Source organism: Rhinolophus sinicus, linkage group LG09 (genome assembly GCF_036562045.2).
Source record: "Rhinolophus sinicus isolate RSC01 linkage group LG09, ASM3656204v1, whole genome shotgun sequence".
NCBI lineage: Eukaryota > Metazoa > Chordata > Mammalia > Chiroptera > Rhinolophidae > Rhinolophus > Rhinolophus sinicus.
In genome coordinates this window covers 37716980-37732366 of record NC_133758.1, presented here as the reverse complement: position 1 = coordinate 37732366, position 15387 = coordinate 37716980, and the positions used below count along the sequence as shown (strand labels likewise).

General features: G+C 46.8%; 1 protein-coding gene and 1 long non-coding RNA gene across 6 annotated transcripts in view; one reads left to right on the top strand and one right to left on the bottom strand.

Moving 5' to 3' along the window:
- Positions 1–15387, bottom strand: part of KCTD1 (potassium channel tetramerization domain containing 1) — a 168480-nt gene that overhangs the window by 79847 nt on the left and 73246 nt on the right. The window contains exon 1 of one of the 4 annotated variants that reach the window (XM_074340209.1): positions 8124–8234. The exons of 1 other annotated variant lie outside the window; for it this stretch is intronic. Coding sequence is in view for 1 of the 3 variants with exons in the window: in XM_019741228.2 (XP_019596787.2) it covers positions 3944–5752 (1809 nt within the window). In the remaining 2 variants the exon portion in view is untranslated. Of the gene's footprint in view, positions 1–3943; positions 6069–6098; positions 6564–8123; positions 8235–15387 lie in introns of those variants that run through there. 2 more of the 4 variants (XM_074340208.1, XM_019741228.2) reach the window with 2 other exon arrangements.
- LOC141573153 (uncharacterized) overlaps positions 5057–15387 on the top strand; it is a 55586-nt gene continuing 45255 nt past the window's right edge. For both annotated transcript variants that reach the window (XR_012498775.1, XR_012498774.1), the window contains exon 1: positions 5057–5194. This is a non-coding gene — a long non-coding RNA (uncharacterized LOC141573153). The remainder of the gene's footprint in view (positions 5195–15387) is intronic.

Here is a 15387-nt window from a genome sequence, read left to right as displayed (position 1 = left end):
GCGGTTTAAAAGGTTAAAAATAATTGCAAAAACCGCAATTACTTTCGCATCAACCTAATAGAGAGATACAGTATTCCTTCTCCCTTCCCACACTGCAGCACCGGAATCTGAATGAAAGCTGGTTACTTAGTGCTATCAGCATCTGGCTTCCCCTGAAAGCAAGGTCATGAACAACTCTGTGTGCCCCACAGGGAAGCTGCTCCAATTTTCAGCTTGGAAACTGTTAAGGACCAACTCTGACTCCCCAGTGAAGACAATGAAACAGAAACAATGGATGTGCACCACTGACTCCAGAATCTTTCCACTAATAGATTTCCTACTTACAGAGTATATCTGGAAATAATCTGGGTTAGGGTCAAGGAAGTGAATTTACTTGCAGCTTTGTCACTAGCTTACTAATGCTTCTAAGTGTATTTTAGGGAGCTAATTTTCACTTTTTTTTTTTTTTTTAAAGACGGTGCAGCTCACAGTGGCCCATGCGGGGATCAAATTGGCAACCCTGGTGTTACTAGCACCATGCTCTAACCAACCGAGCTACCCGGCCACCCCAATTTTCACATTTTTGTTTGGTACTGGAAAGAGGCACAATCTATAAAAACTTAAAGTAACAAACTATGATATTTAGAACCTAAATTCCAATAAAATATAGCATTCTCCTTTTGTGTAAATGATAAAAACCAAAGTTACAAATCTCTATCACCTACCTAGCTAAGCTGAAGTACTATTCTCTGAGGCAGGCAAAATGCTGCATTTTCATGCAAAGAGGCTAGCTATGAAGATGTAGGATAGGCCTACTACACCTCTTAAAATGATCTCCTCCTGTTGCACTAATAACTGGATCATCTTAGATCACAACAGCAACATGAGGAAAAAGGGAACTAAAACCACCCTTTACTTTGAAAGCCATTCAAGAGAATTAAAAAGTGAATCAATTAAAGCAACCATCTCTACCCCCAAAAACAAAAGCCACATACATCACATGAGTAAAAACACAAATTCCATAATATCTGTTAATCCTTGAGTGCATTCATTTTTAAATCCGTCCCATAAATGACACACTTATTAACACCCTCAAAAAGTAAAGAGTCAATGCATTTGAAGTAACAGGCTCCTCATTTTTTGAGAAACTTGCGATATTAGAACCATCAGGGTGTGACTGTGTTATCAAGAAGTCTAAAATAATATGATCAATAGTGGAATAATGTGTCACACCACTTTGATGAGGTCCAGTCAGAATTAAGGGTAGATAGCCTATGTTTATAATTAAGTAATAATGACTGAAACTTGACATATACGTGGCATTTCCTGGGGATTAATGTCCAGCTAGAGGAATTGACAACGCAGGGCAATGCCCTGGGACAGTAACCCCAGCCATTAATCCCCAGGAAATGCCCTGGACCTCAGTTGTTACAGTGACTTTAGTAAATATAGGAACAAAAAGTTTAATATCAGCTTTCTACTTAAACATTTGTTTCATACTTAGAATGCTCACATTTCATAAAGTGAGTTCTACAGGAGTTACCAAAGAGTTCCTGTAACCTTCTGAATGCTGATTAAAAAAAAAAAATTTACCGGGCCAGCCTGGTGGCTCAGGTGGTTGGAACGCCATGCTCTTAATGCCACGGTCGCTGGTTCGATTCCCACATGGGGCAGTGAGCTGTGCCCTCTACAGCTAAGATTGTGAACAACAGCTCTCCCTGGAGCTAAGCTGCTGTGGGCTGCCAGGGGTTGCCAGGAACGGCCAGTGGCCATCGTGGGCTACTGTGTGCTGCCGTGAGTGGCCAGCAGCCATCGTGAGCGGCTGGCAGCAGGCAAGAGCTACTGTGAGTGGCCAACCAACGGATAGGCGAATGACTGCCTCAGCTGGTGGAGCACAAGCCTCATAATACCAGCATGGGCCAGGCAGCTGTGTCCTACACAACTAGACTTGAGAAACAACAGTTTGAACCAGAGTGTGGGGGTGGGAAGGCAGAAGAAGGGGGAAAAATTTAATCTAACATTAACTGAAAACATTAACTCTAACATTAAGCGAAAAGCTTGCTATTAAATAGGTGCAACGAGAACAACTTTTTGTAGTATTTTTTACAGGGGACTTAGCTAAGATAACCTTTGAGAGCTACAATAATAATGTAACCAACATATGGACACTCAAATCTATATTTAGCTTGGGAGTTAACTGACAACTCAAAAAAATAATAAAAGAATCAGCATTCAGGTTTATAGGACTGATTTATCTCATTCAGTTAAAATAAAACTGAGACAAAGTGATGGCATTACTTAGAACAAAACAAAACCAACAAAACAAACCCACAATCATTTTGTAGACTTTAAGTCATGATTCTATGTAACACTAGTGTCAAGAAACTAGCAGACAGATAGATGCCAGTTGACAAACTGTTTCATTGTTATTCTAAGTAGATATATACTTTAATAAACTTTCTTAGGCTTTTAATTCTTAATCAGATGCTATTCTGAACCGACATTTTAAGGGTTTTTACTTTAGCAAAAGAATGTGAACATTTTTGCTTTCAAAAGAAAAAACAAACCCAAATTCTCCAAAGAAGAGAAAAAATTTTCCTCTTCACCCTTTCAACTCCCTAAAGCAATCTCCTGGTCTGTCAGAAATGTACTACACACACTAGAAGTACAGAAAGGAAGACACAAAGCCTACAGGTCTTGTGTATTTTAGAGAACTTTGGTGTTTATATTACCATTCACAGCCCCTTTCTCAGTTGGCCTTGAGGCTTGCTGATTAGCTGGTAAACGTTTGAAAGGGTCAGTTTGTCCAGAACTGGAATTTCCACTTTGGAAAAAGCACAGAGGTACCTGACATCTGTTCCTTGAAGGGACTGCACTACACCTCCAGACTTACAGCTGAAATTCCTACTTCTGCTTGATGGCAGGGAGGTCACAATTGTAAAACCTCCAGTGGCTACTCCTGCCTGCAGAACAGAGCATACTCCCCCAAAACCTCTGGTTTCTGGCTCCTAGAGTATCCAAAAGATGAAGCATCCACTTAAGCCCTCAGTCTAGACCTAGAATTTGATACTGCTCAGAATAAACTAATTTTAATGTTGAAACAAGTTCCCTCATCTTTGATGAGGACACTGAAGCCCAGAGAGGTGAACTGATTTGCCCAAGGTGCCTCAGCTTCTGAGCTACTATTCTTACTTGTTCTTGCCACACTCCTGTGCTGTTTGTCTTAATTACCTATATTCCTAAGTCTTATCTGCCCCCTAGATGGTGAGCTCTGTAGGGCTAAGAGAAGACAGCAATGTTCAGTGCCCACAGTGCTGGGCACTACAGGGTATGCTCTAGTTTGGAGCCTGGCTGGTAGGGCAGATACCCTTTCCATCTGTTAACAACTGACTTAGTTTATGGAAGCTTCCCCCCAAAATAACTTTACATTCAACTACATGTTACTGGCACTCAACTGCCAGTCTCCCCACTCCCCGCCCCCTTACAGGAAGTGGAATTGGCATGTTTTCTATTTAATAACTTATAACTGCTTTTCTAACTTCATAAATTATGGTGAATATGTAACAGAGTATTTTAATGGTTACTTTATTCAAATATATTTTAAGTAACTGCTTCCTTTATATGTGCCCTATTCCTGCACTCTTTGCTTTATAAAACTCATGCATTCAATGGAGAGAGGCTGCAAGGGCTGAGCTAACCCTTCTTGTTCTGCGAACTTTGAAGATTTTAGCGTTACTGCGCAGCCGTGATTGTTAGGGCGCTTGCCCTCTCACATCTTTTAAGGTGAGGAGTAAACTTTTCTGAAAAGCACCAAGAGAGTTAAGTTGCTAAGGGTGAAAGCGAATCCGATTCAGTATATTTGCTACTTTTTCAAACTTCCCCCAAACCCAGACCTGCATTAGCACAAGTTAGTCCCGAAGTGGTACCACAGAAACATTTCATGCATAGAGTTTAGTTTGGTTACCTGGGTGGGGGAAACAATGGCAGGTGAAACTACTGTGGGAGAATTGGTGCTTCTGTGCCCATTGGCTTCTGGAAGAAGAGGCAGGGGGTCGTGTTTCACGGAAACCACCACCACCGCATCCACAGGCTCCGAGGGGCGGATACAAAGTCTTTTGGGGGAAGAGGGACCGCAGATTTCCCCCGACCCGAACACCGACTCGTACAGGGCGCGCTTGGGCGCAGCCTCGGATTTAACGTCGGGCCCGATCTGGCTGTCTTTGGGGAGGATATAGGTGTTCCCCAGCGAGGGCGGCTGGGGGCGGTGGTGGTGGGAGGGATGTGTAGGGGGGTGGTGGGAGTGGTGTCGAGCGGCCCCATTCAGAGCCTCGGCATAGCAGCCCTGCGGGGGGGGCGAGCCCAGTTTGGTGCCGATGCCCGCGATGCTGTTGAGCGTGGCGATGGAGACGGCGCCGATGCAGTGGTTGGTGTAGGTCTTAGAGAGCTTGGCCGCCTTGGAGAGCATCTGCATCCTGGTGCCCAGCAAGTTCTTGCCGATGGCTTTGTTCTCGTACCAGGTCACATCGCCCTCGCTGCAGTGGTCCCGGGGCCGCTGGAAGAACGCCTTGCAGAGGGGGTTGCGCTTCGATAGGTACTTCACGAAGCTGGCGTAGGGGCAGAACTCGGTGCCGGTCTCGTACATGCGGGGCAAGTTCTCCTCGTCGCTGCTTTCGGCGCGCTTCTTGCTCCACGACGACGAGCGCGACTTGTGGTAGGGCCCGAGGGACTTAAAGTAGACGAACTTGCGGCCGTCCTCATCCATGGCCAGCCCAAAAGAGTCTTCCTCCAGCTCGCGCTGGTTCTCGCGGCCGCGCGTGCAGAAGTACATGCACGTCTCGAACCAGACCTTGTTGAGCAGCCCGAAGGGCGTGTTGGTGCTGAAGACGCTGGAGGTGTAGAGCTTGCGCAGGTCCGCGCGCGTGATGGCTTGCTTCTGCACCACCGGCCCGGCGCCCTGCTCCTCAAGCTTGCGGATGACTGCGGCCAGCGTCAGGTTGGCGCTGCGCAGCTCCGGGTCCTTGGTGAGGTCGAGCGTGCGGCAGTACGGGGGCTCGTTGAGGTAGCGGTTGAGGGAGCTGCGGATGCTGATGAGCGAGGACTTGCTGTAGAGCTGGCCGCTTTTGGAGCGGGCCTCGGCGTAGAAGGAGCGCAGCACGCGACACAGCGCCCCCTTGTCCATGGTCTCGAAGTCCGGGCTCTGCGCCTTCTCGCTCAGGTACTCCCGGAAGATGCGCACGGCGTAGCGGGTGGCCAGCCGGGTGTTCTCGCTCAGCCGGGCCCGCTCGGGGCGCTGCAGCACGTCGGGGTCCAGCTCGGCGCCGTCCCCGGGCGGCCCACCGCGGGCCCGGGGCGCCAGCAGTCGCGGCGGCGCCTCGGGCTCCAGCGCGGCGCTCTGGTCCATATTGATCATATGGACCGGCTCGGGCTCCAGCTCCTCCCCGGCCGAGTCCTCGGGCTCCAGGGGCTCATCCCAGTCCAGCCCCATCTCTTCCTCCTCCTCCTCGTCCTCCTCCAGCCCCCCACCTCCGTCCTCCTCCTCCTCGTCCCCCGTTATCTGCACCTCTTGGATCTCGTCGTCCTCCTCTTCCTCCTCCTCTTCCTCCTCCTCTCCCGCGCTGCAGTAGTGCGGGCGGCCGTGGCGGCGGCCGCGGCCCCCCGCTCCGCGCTCGCCCTCGCCCCGCTCCCCATTGTTCTCGGCGGCGGCAGCGGCGGCGGCGCTGGCGCTGCCGCCCGCGCTGGTGTTACAGTCCCCGCTGCCAGGCATTCTCGCCATATTGCCGTCTCTCTGCCAGTCCTCGGGCAGGGCGCATGCGCTATATTGGACCGCAGCGCTGAGAGCTTTTGTGTTTAATGACCTTCAGCTACCGGGAGGCAAAGCCGGGCTCTTAAAGGAGCCGCGCTCCAATTGTCAGTTCGGAGCGCTGCTCCAGAGGGGCAGCGACGCGCAGGGGATGGAGGGGAGGCGGGAAGAAGTTAGGCAGGGAGAGGGTAAGGACGGAGGCTGGCTGGACCCTCTTCCTCCCCCATCCCTCTCCCCACTCCTAAGAAAACTTGGAAGGGAAAAAAAAGGGGGGGCGGGAGGGAGAGCTGTCGGTGGGGGTGAAACACTCCCAACTTACCCTCTGGCTGAGTGGCGCGCGGGCCCGGGCGGGAGAGAGGGTGGGCCGGCGGGAGGGCGGGGCGGTCTCGCTTCTCTAAGTAATGCCCGAGGAGCAGTGCCCCTTCCACCGCCCCTTCATTGCCCCCCGGAGCCGGGGGTTCAGGGAGGCGGCTGCGCCTGGCGGGCCTCGGGTGTTGCTTTGAGAAGCCCGTGTCTGTGGCCGCCCGGAGCGGAGTGGAGCAGGCAGGTTAATGAGCAGGGTGGAGGAGGCACTGCGAGGCCCCGCACCCTCTCTGCGCCCGCGGCCAGGGCGCAGCGGGCGAGGCTTGGGAGCGGGATTGGGCTGGCGGCGGCGGCGGCTCCCCCACCTACTTGCTGGCGGCGAGGCGCGGGGGCCTGGGGCCAGCCGCACAGCTCCCAGCTCCCTTTCCGACTCTTGCAAAGGAGCGAAACACGCCCCACCTCAGCCTCTTCCCTTTCGACTTATCCAACAGCCACTTTTAAGCTGTCATTAAAGACCTGGGGCGCTCCCCGTAGGTTTGGGGCAAGTCCGCGCGGGTCCAGCCAGCCTGGGGAAGGAGCGAGAAAGAAAGACTTGGGAGGGGCGGGTGGGAGGGGAGACGCGGGGAGAGGCTCTCGGGACCCCAGGGACCCCTCCCCACCCGCCCAGGCCATCGCCCGCCCTGCCTCGGAGCAAATTCACACAACTCCCTCTAGCGAGGCGCTCCACCTGGTAGGAGCTAGAGCAATGCCGGTCCCTAAGGCCCGCGAGGCGGGCGGGCGGAAAAAGTGAACTTGGGTCTCGGCCGCCCCCGCTGCCGTCACAATTCCGGCAATTCGGATCACCAGCGCTCTCTCGTTCCAAGTTTGCCAACCGCCATTCGTTCGCCCTCCGGGCTGCGCTGCCTCCGGCGCGCGGGGGCGGGCACCTCCGAAACTGGAAAAGCAGCCAAAGAGCTCGCCGGGTCCCGCTTTCCCATAGGAGACACTGTCCCACTTCCAGCCAAACGCCCGCCTCCGGCGCGCCCAGGCTCTGCGCGCGTCCTCGCGTCGCCGCCTCCTGCTCTGCGGGCCCAGGGGCAGCGTCCCCAGAGACGCCAGAGATCTCGGCTGTTTACTTGGCGGCACAGCCCGGCCACCTCCGGAGCTCGCACTGCATCCTAACTTTCTCCTCTTTCGGGCAGCCTGGCGCGCGGGCCAGCTCCGAGCCTCAGAGACTAGGGGAACCGATGGAGTCAGGTCCCAACAGCGCGACCCCGGGCCGGGCGGCCCTTCTGGGAGGCAGCCTTGCCAGCACGTGTGCGTCCTCGGATTTGTCTCCCAGTCCGAATTCTCTGCAGTTCGTCTGTGGGAGTCTTGTCAAATGTCCATTTCCCTCTCCCCGGCCCTGTCTTGCTTTCCAGCAGTTTATAATTTTACGCATCAATAGAAACGCATCCGTCAATTTGTAATTTTTTTTAAAAAAAGGGAGGAAGGAGGACAGGTCTCCGGGCCGCGTGGGCGTCTAAGTGGGAGTTGATGGTGTGTTCCCCAGCGATCAGTCCTCGCCCTCCGCATGCCTCCAGGCCTTGGACGCCGAGGAGCGTTGGGGAAACAACGCCAGGTGAGAACAAGTTACAGCAAGTCCCTGCCTCGCGGGCCCCCTCCTGCTCCTCGGGGAAACACACACACACACACACAGACTCCCTACTGCTCTGCGCAGAAAACCATCACGCGAGGCGAGGAATCCGGAGGTCACACTCCTCGGGAATCGTCCCCAAGGTGCAGCGGCTTTGTTCAAACTGCACTGACCACCGCACCCCTCAAAATATGTAGAAAGGCGTGTTTTGTTTTGTTTCCCCTCCCCCCCCGGAGCCCAGGGCAGTAGGCAGCTAAGTTACACATGCGGACCCGCGCACACGAGCTGGCACACACCAGTCGCACACGGATAGTTCTGGAGGGCTGGCCCTTTGTCCCGGGATGCGCCTAGGTTTTCTGGCCGCCGGAACGCTAGGGCGAGAATTTCAGCGAGAGAACTCCGGTGGGCGCCAGTCAAGTTACCTACCAGGGGCTGCTCCCCCGCGGCCCTCACCGCGAGCGCAGTGAACCAAGGGGCTGTGCTCCCAGCTCCGCCTGGGGACTCAGGCCCACGCTCCAGCCCAGGAGTTTGAAGCCGCTCCCCGGGTCTCCCCACTTCCTCGGGCAGTGGGAGTCCCTCCGTCCCCCAGCTCCCTCCCTGCCCCGAGAGCTGCTTTGAATTGCTCGCAGTTTGCCGGAGGCGGTGTGCTGGGTTGGACGCTCCGGGAAACAAAGCAACCAAAAACAGCTCCCAGTTGACGTCAACTTATTTCCAGAAAAGAAAATAGTTTTGTGCTCCCAGGACAAAATAACCCCCAGGGCAGGTCTCCACTGGAAAAAGTCAGGGGGCGGGGGTGGGGAATAGCAGAACAAGAAAACCCCAAGCATAGTAACTTTTTAACGGACTTGGAAAAACAACAGTTTCAGATGCAGCCTGAACAGTTTGCAAACCACCGGCGGGACCTCCGCTTACGTTAGATACGAAAAAAGCACCTTGGAAAGTGTGCCTCGGCCTGATTATAGGGCGACTGTGAATCTGTTTCGTGGCACCACCTCCTGCAACGCTACCAAAATTCTTTGCTCATGATGATACTTCATCAAATATTGGGAAAGACCTCTTCAGATTAATACCTACAGTATTTACCAGGAAGAACACTCAGGGGGAAAAAAAAAAAAAAGCAGTTCTCCGACCAAAAAAAAAAAAATGTTGCTTAATTTTTAAAACACAATACAAAATTACAGTTGAGTTCATAAAGGTTTAATAAGTGATCCCTTGAAAACATCCTGTGGTTCCATAAACTCAATTCCAAACTAAAAGAAATCACAAAAAGCTTTCTTCTTATTTTATTAGAGAGGCACCATTGGTTGACTTCTGCCTATCAACCCCATCCAGGATTCCTTCACTTTGATTCTGCCCTATCATGAAGTCCATTCAGCCCACCACTTAACTGACAGCTGCCAGTCACACCTTTGTAAGGAAGCTTTCTTTATTTCTTGTGCAGAATGCAAAGCTTCTTTGTATAAAAAACAATTCCAGTACTGTATGGAACATTTATTGAATTTTTTTTAACTCTCAGAAGTCTTTAAGCTATGCTAAGATGTTTACAATTTCAACAGGATGCTGCACATTTTTTGTCTCTTTCGTCATTATAAAGTAGCCATTATATATGTGTGTTTCTTCATTTCTTAGATTACTTGAAAGTAGTGACATGGCTATTTTGGAAAGAAAAACTGCAAATGTTTCGTCCTCAGTTTATAACCCACCTACTCCCATTTTCAGGTTCACAATTTATTAAAGGTTATGCTCTCAAGAAACATTCAGTTCTTTCTCCTTTTGGCTTCCAATCTTCTGAGTATTATCTGTTATGTAATTGATACAGTTGCTTTTCATCTGCCTGTTTCCTGTACTAAACCAATATACCTTTGTGGTTTAGGCTGGTACCTGGGACCTGGTGAGCACTCCAGTTGTTTACCTTGAACAAATGAATGAACAGGATCTGTGTTTAGTGAAATCCTATATTTAGCAAGAAACTTTGTGTGTGTGTGAAAAACCTAAAATATCATGGATCTGAATTTCTATCTTAAAAATCAGGAAGCTACCAAAATTCTTGGACAAATATATGGTGATGGAAGAAGAACTGACTGGGTGGTGAACACACGATGTGATGTATAGATGATGTATTACAGAATTGTACACCTGAAACCTATATAACTTTACTAACCATTGTCATCCCAATAAACTTAAAAAAATTTTTTTAAAATAGAAAAAACTCAGAACAAAATCAGAACAAGGCAACATTATTGTTTGCAAGTGAAAATGAATGTGATGACTGCTTTGGTTTATATTTCCCTACCGTGAATTCTCTTTCTAGTAGTACACACTGTAGGAAATTATTGCAGAAACAGAGTGAGTGACCAGGGAATGGAGGTATCTATGTACTAAGAGAGGTGGGTAGGGGAGGATTTAAACTGATAAATTCAAGGAATTGAGTGGGTTGTGGGGAAAAAGCATTTAGTTCATCACTTTAAGTCCCTTTTTAGTTTATAACTTGTTTTTAGTTCATTACCTTTAAGTCAGGCTCTCTTGATCACTGAAAGATTCATAAAGTATTTTGGAGGTAAAATACGAATTCCAATTGAAGCTATTATGACATATCTTTGTTTCAGAGTTTCAGTACTAAATTGTTCAATACAGTTGAAGACCATCTTGAGTAGTTTTTCTGAACTCAGATGACAACAAAACCTATGTAATCTAATTCTACAAAGTGGAAGTAAACAAAACTCCACAAGAACAGAAACTGTGTCTTATTTATTACTGCACCTCTGATTCATTTCCAGTACAGTTCCTTAGCATATTTTAGCAGAGAGCTGGCACACAGTAGACACTCAATAAACCTACAGATGTTTATGTGTGGAGAGAGAGCCTTGGACGTGGAAAGGTATGTCCACAAAAGGTATGTTGCAGACTGGTTAAAAGCCATCCTTGAAACCAGACTGCCTGGGTTTGACTCCTTGTTTGGTCTTACCCACCACCCTCTTTTATATCTCACTTCTCTCATTATTTTATTATCTGGATGATAATAAGAACCCCTACATCATAGGATTGTTGTGAGAATTAAATGGGTTAATATGAGTAAAGGACGTAATATAGTGTCTGGAACATTAGTAAGCATCCAATTGTTAGCCTTTCCTTTTTAAGGCTCTAATATTTTCCAGGCTTGATTATAAACAAGCAACCCAAGGCCAGAAGGCTCACAAAGTTTAAGGCATTTGCCCAAGGTCTCCCAGACTACCCTCCCAGGTAAGGCAGGAAAGTTTGGCTCCATATCTCACGCTTGAGCCACTTACCCAACCACATTCAGCTTCTAGGAACCAAAGAATGAAAAAATAAAACAACAACAACAACAAAACAAGGGAACTATTTGCCATCTTTAAAATAGTTCTGTATGTCATTTGATTTGGGAATCTTGGAAAGCCAGAATAGTACTAAGATAAGGCCTTAGACTTGTGAGCACAGCAGAAATGGCCTAAGAAAGAGTGTCACCTTTGTCAGTTGGCACCTGAAAACACTGGTACTGTTTTCCTGGACTATTGGAAGTAGGGACCCATTTGTGTCTTAAAAGAATGACAGTAAAGAGTTTAGAGGCAAAAGGAATACCCACAAACCCAACCAGACTAGAGGTGTTTTCTACTAAAATCCTGGGCTGTTCTGCCTAAATCTCCTGGGGTCAAGGAGGGTAATACCTATTTTTATCTTTGATGCTTTGTTAAAAAACAGGTCAGCTTGAACTTAACACAGTGATTGACAAGAGTAGAATTTTCAGTTTCTTATTGCTACCTGATAACTATAATTCTTGATCTTTTTACCTAATAATCACCTACCCACTCGCCTAGGTGTTTTGAAAACAAGTAATGTGTGAGGGGAATGTAGTTTTCCTAAGTCAATTGTGTTTTCGTGTAGCTTAAAAGTGTGCTATCTCTCTTTGTTATAATATTCTGATAATGAAACTTTACTTGGTTAGTAAAGAAGTCAAATGTGAAGGCTGTCAAAGTTAAACGTAAAATTAATAATGATAATGGTTTCTTTATCTCCTAGTCATGTATTTTTAAAGGGTATGTGGTATTAAAGCAGATGTTAGTCCTATTATTAAAGAGCATTTATTTCAATGCCATTACAATACTAATTAAGATGGGAAAGGAAATAAAGATATGTGCTAATGTCATGTAACAAATACATATATTTTAAATAATGGAGGAGACTCTTACAATTGTCTCAGAACATAAAATATTCCTGAAACTACCCGCTACATTTTTTTAAAGCCTATTAAGTTAGTAAAAGCAAATAAAACAAACAACAAAAATGTAAAAAAAACCCAACACTTTATATTCGAATAATGGTATGAAAATGCTATTCTCGTATTTTTTTTGTTGTCAGTATCAAGTAAGGTAGCCTTTTAAGAAAGCAATAGGCAACATCTCAAAAACCATAAAAACATTCACATTCTATGACCCAGAAATTTGTTTCTGGAAATTCATCTTCTTAAGGAATATCTTATTTGTATTTTGGTAAAGTTTGGTTTATTGCATCTAGATAACTTTAACAAATGAGTTTTACAGTACACATCACACAGTGTGCTCTAGAACTACATTTCACAATGCCTTGGAGACCTAGCTTTGTTTACAAAAGTTTAGATTGTAAGTATTTGTTGGATGAAGGAAGGAGGAAGTTCAATTAGGGAGAGTCGTGTTGTATAGCAATGTCAAGTGCTCTTTGATGAATAGCGATAAATGATGGTGAAGATAAAAGGGCAAAATAAGATCCATTTTAAATCTCCTGTTTCAATATCTTCATGACTTTGAGAAAGTTTAAGGACCAGATTTTGAAGCTCTAGATATCAGAAATTAGTATCTAGGTATATCGTGGCAATTCACAGGATGTACTGACGAGTGGGTATGTACCTGCCCCGTGGCTATGTTTCTAAATGAACTAAAACAGAAAAAAAAAAAATCCCCTTTTAAATACCCAGAAGCACTAACCCACATTTTGAACTAATTGACTTACTTTTTCTTAGGAAAGCTTAATTTAACTGGTAGGGGCACATGGGTTTATCTGAATATTTAAAGAAGCCCTGGGATGGGTTTGTTCTATTTCTTTAATTTGATGCCGGAGATCCAGGCTTTGTACCTGATGGAAGAGGACAGCCTTGGAGTGGGGCAGAGAGCAGGACACATTGTGACCTAACCCCTCTATTTTGGGATCTAAATGTGCAGAGCCAGGGCACGGTTGATACCAATAGCACTCATAATTTTTTATGTTTACTCTTCCTACAGTCTTTGCTTTGATTAGGGTACCCTGAGGGTCACATGTTGTCATTACTCCAAATAAAAACAGACTCCCTTGACAGTGATTGCATCTGTTTGTTTTCCTATCTTTTCTCTCTTTATGTCTTAGTCCCTAAAACATAAAAAGAAAAACAAGGAAAGCTGTGGTTTATCATTCTTTTCTGATTATAAAAGAAGTCAGTCTTCATTGCAGAAGGTTTGGAAAGTACAGAAATCTGGTGCATATATATATATATATATATATGCACCATATTTCTTACTTGTTAACATTTAGTGAGTACTTGCTGCGGGTCTGGTCTTTTATGTTAACACTCTTAAGTCATTCTCATGAGTATGTGTGAGGATTGTTCCTCTTTTCCAGATGAGTAGAAACCCTGAGAGATTAAATAACTTGCCCAACATCACACAGCTACTGAGGGTGGGACTCTAGAGCACATATTTTCTTAACCAGACAAGTCCTTCAGTTCTATTTCCACTGCCCAGGAGAAAACAAAAACAAAAACAACACTCTTTACATTCAAGTGTATTTCTATGAATTCCATCTCACATGATTTACTGTTTAAGTACTACATGTTTCAAAACCCATAATTCAAAATATGTAATCAGTGGATTTTTGGCAAACTCTGCAAAGCACATGCAAAGAGGCAGGAAGAGCCGAAGATTCTCTCCAGGAACACGCCTGGCCTGACTCCAGGGAGGGGTGAAATTTCAGTAGGTCCATGTGGTCAATAGTTCGCCTTCTGCCTTTCTCGTAGTTACCTTATTTCCATCTGCTACAGAAAAAACACATTAATCTCTTCTTCACCTCTAGGAAGTTGAGTTGAACTGTCAGAGTTTGAGGAATGAACCTCAATTCAGGTCCTTTTTGCTGTCCATATGGTAAGGCATATAGAATACAGCTTTAAATGGATGATCACTGAAATGCCAGGCAAGTGTTTGCTCGGGCTAATGTTCCCAGTTCTGTGGTATTTTGGTCATTGAAAGGCTTTTTGTGCCTCAGCTCCATGTTTTAGTGGCTCACATGCTTTCTAAATTCACTATTAATTTAGCTTTCCTGGAATTATTGGCTTTTTAGATTAAAGCCTGAGGCGGTTTGTGTACTTGAGAGTGCATCAGAACCAACCAGAGTCACCTAGGGAACTTCTTTTAAAATGCAGATTCTTAGGGGCCAGCTCCAGAGATTCTGATTTAGTAGGTCTAAGGTACAAGCCCAAGAATGTACATTTTTTAAACACACAGCTCAAACAGTTTCATACTAATCTGACAACGCACCCCGAGAAACGGTGCCTCAAAAGCTAATATAATTTAGCAAGCAATAAAATAGTTTCCTCTCTAGCAGTGATTGATTACTAAATCATTTGGGGGCCATGAATTATTTGAAAATTGAATGAAAGTTATGAAACCTCTTCCTCAGAAGATGCACAAGCACAATTTTGTCTACAATTTTGAGGGGGATCGGGGTCAACTTGCATTCTTAAAGTGCTGTTATGTGGTCTCCAACACCATTTTAATACTCTTCCTCCCCCGGTCAAAAAGTCACCACAGCTCCTTTCTTTAGTTTCAAGTGCAAATTCCCAGGCATCTTGGCCCCCATCTAATTTCCCAATGTTCTTCATTGCATCTTTCTAACAGGAATCCAGCCCTCTGTGGGAGTGGGCTCCAGAGGGAACAGTGCTGGAAAGGGCAGAAACATGGCTGGGAGTCCCCAGGACACTGATCCTCAAACTTGAGTGTGTATCAGAATCCCCTGGAGGGCTTGTCAAAACACAGTGCTGGGCCCCCAGGATGTCTGAAGCAGCAGGTCCAGAGTGGGACCTGCGAATGTGCAATCTCTCAGGTGATGGTGATGCTGCTAGTTCCCGGAACTCCACTTTGAAAACCACTGGCCTAGGAGAAAGATAAACATATCCAAAGGGAAGAATCAGCCCAGGAAAGGAGGAAAGATGAGGATAGAGGTTGAGGGCATGGAGTCCAGTGAGCCTCATTGAGTCAATTCAGTAGGACCAGGGGAAGGAATCTTTTATATGACTATGGCCGAGCCTGTGATGGAGGAATTGTGAGGAGGCTTGAACCAGCCCTAACAACCAGCTTCCTTTCTGACTAGAACATGTCTCCTCTCCTCCCACCCCCCCCCAATTGTGTTGATTCTTTAATGCCTAGCTTCATGAAGCTTCCTGTTTCTTCATGAAGCGTCCTCCCACCATTGCAGTGTGAAGCCAACTATCACTGCTTCTGACCCTCATGGCCAGGCCCTACTGTCAGTGTCATCCACAGGATGGGGCACTGACCTTTGTCGTTTGGTGGTAAGTGGCAAGTTCTCAGGTTGCATTTGACTTTTCTTCCTCTACTCTTCACCCCTGGTTTCCTTCTGTTTGCCAGGCTTCACACTGCACAGTGACTCTCAACCT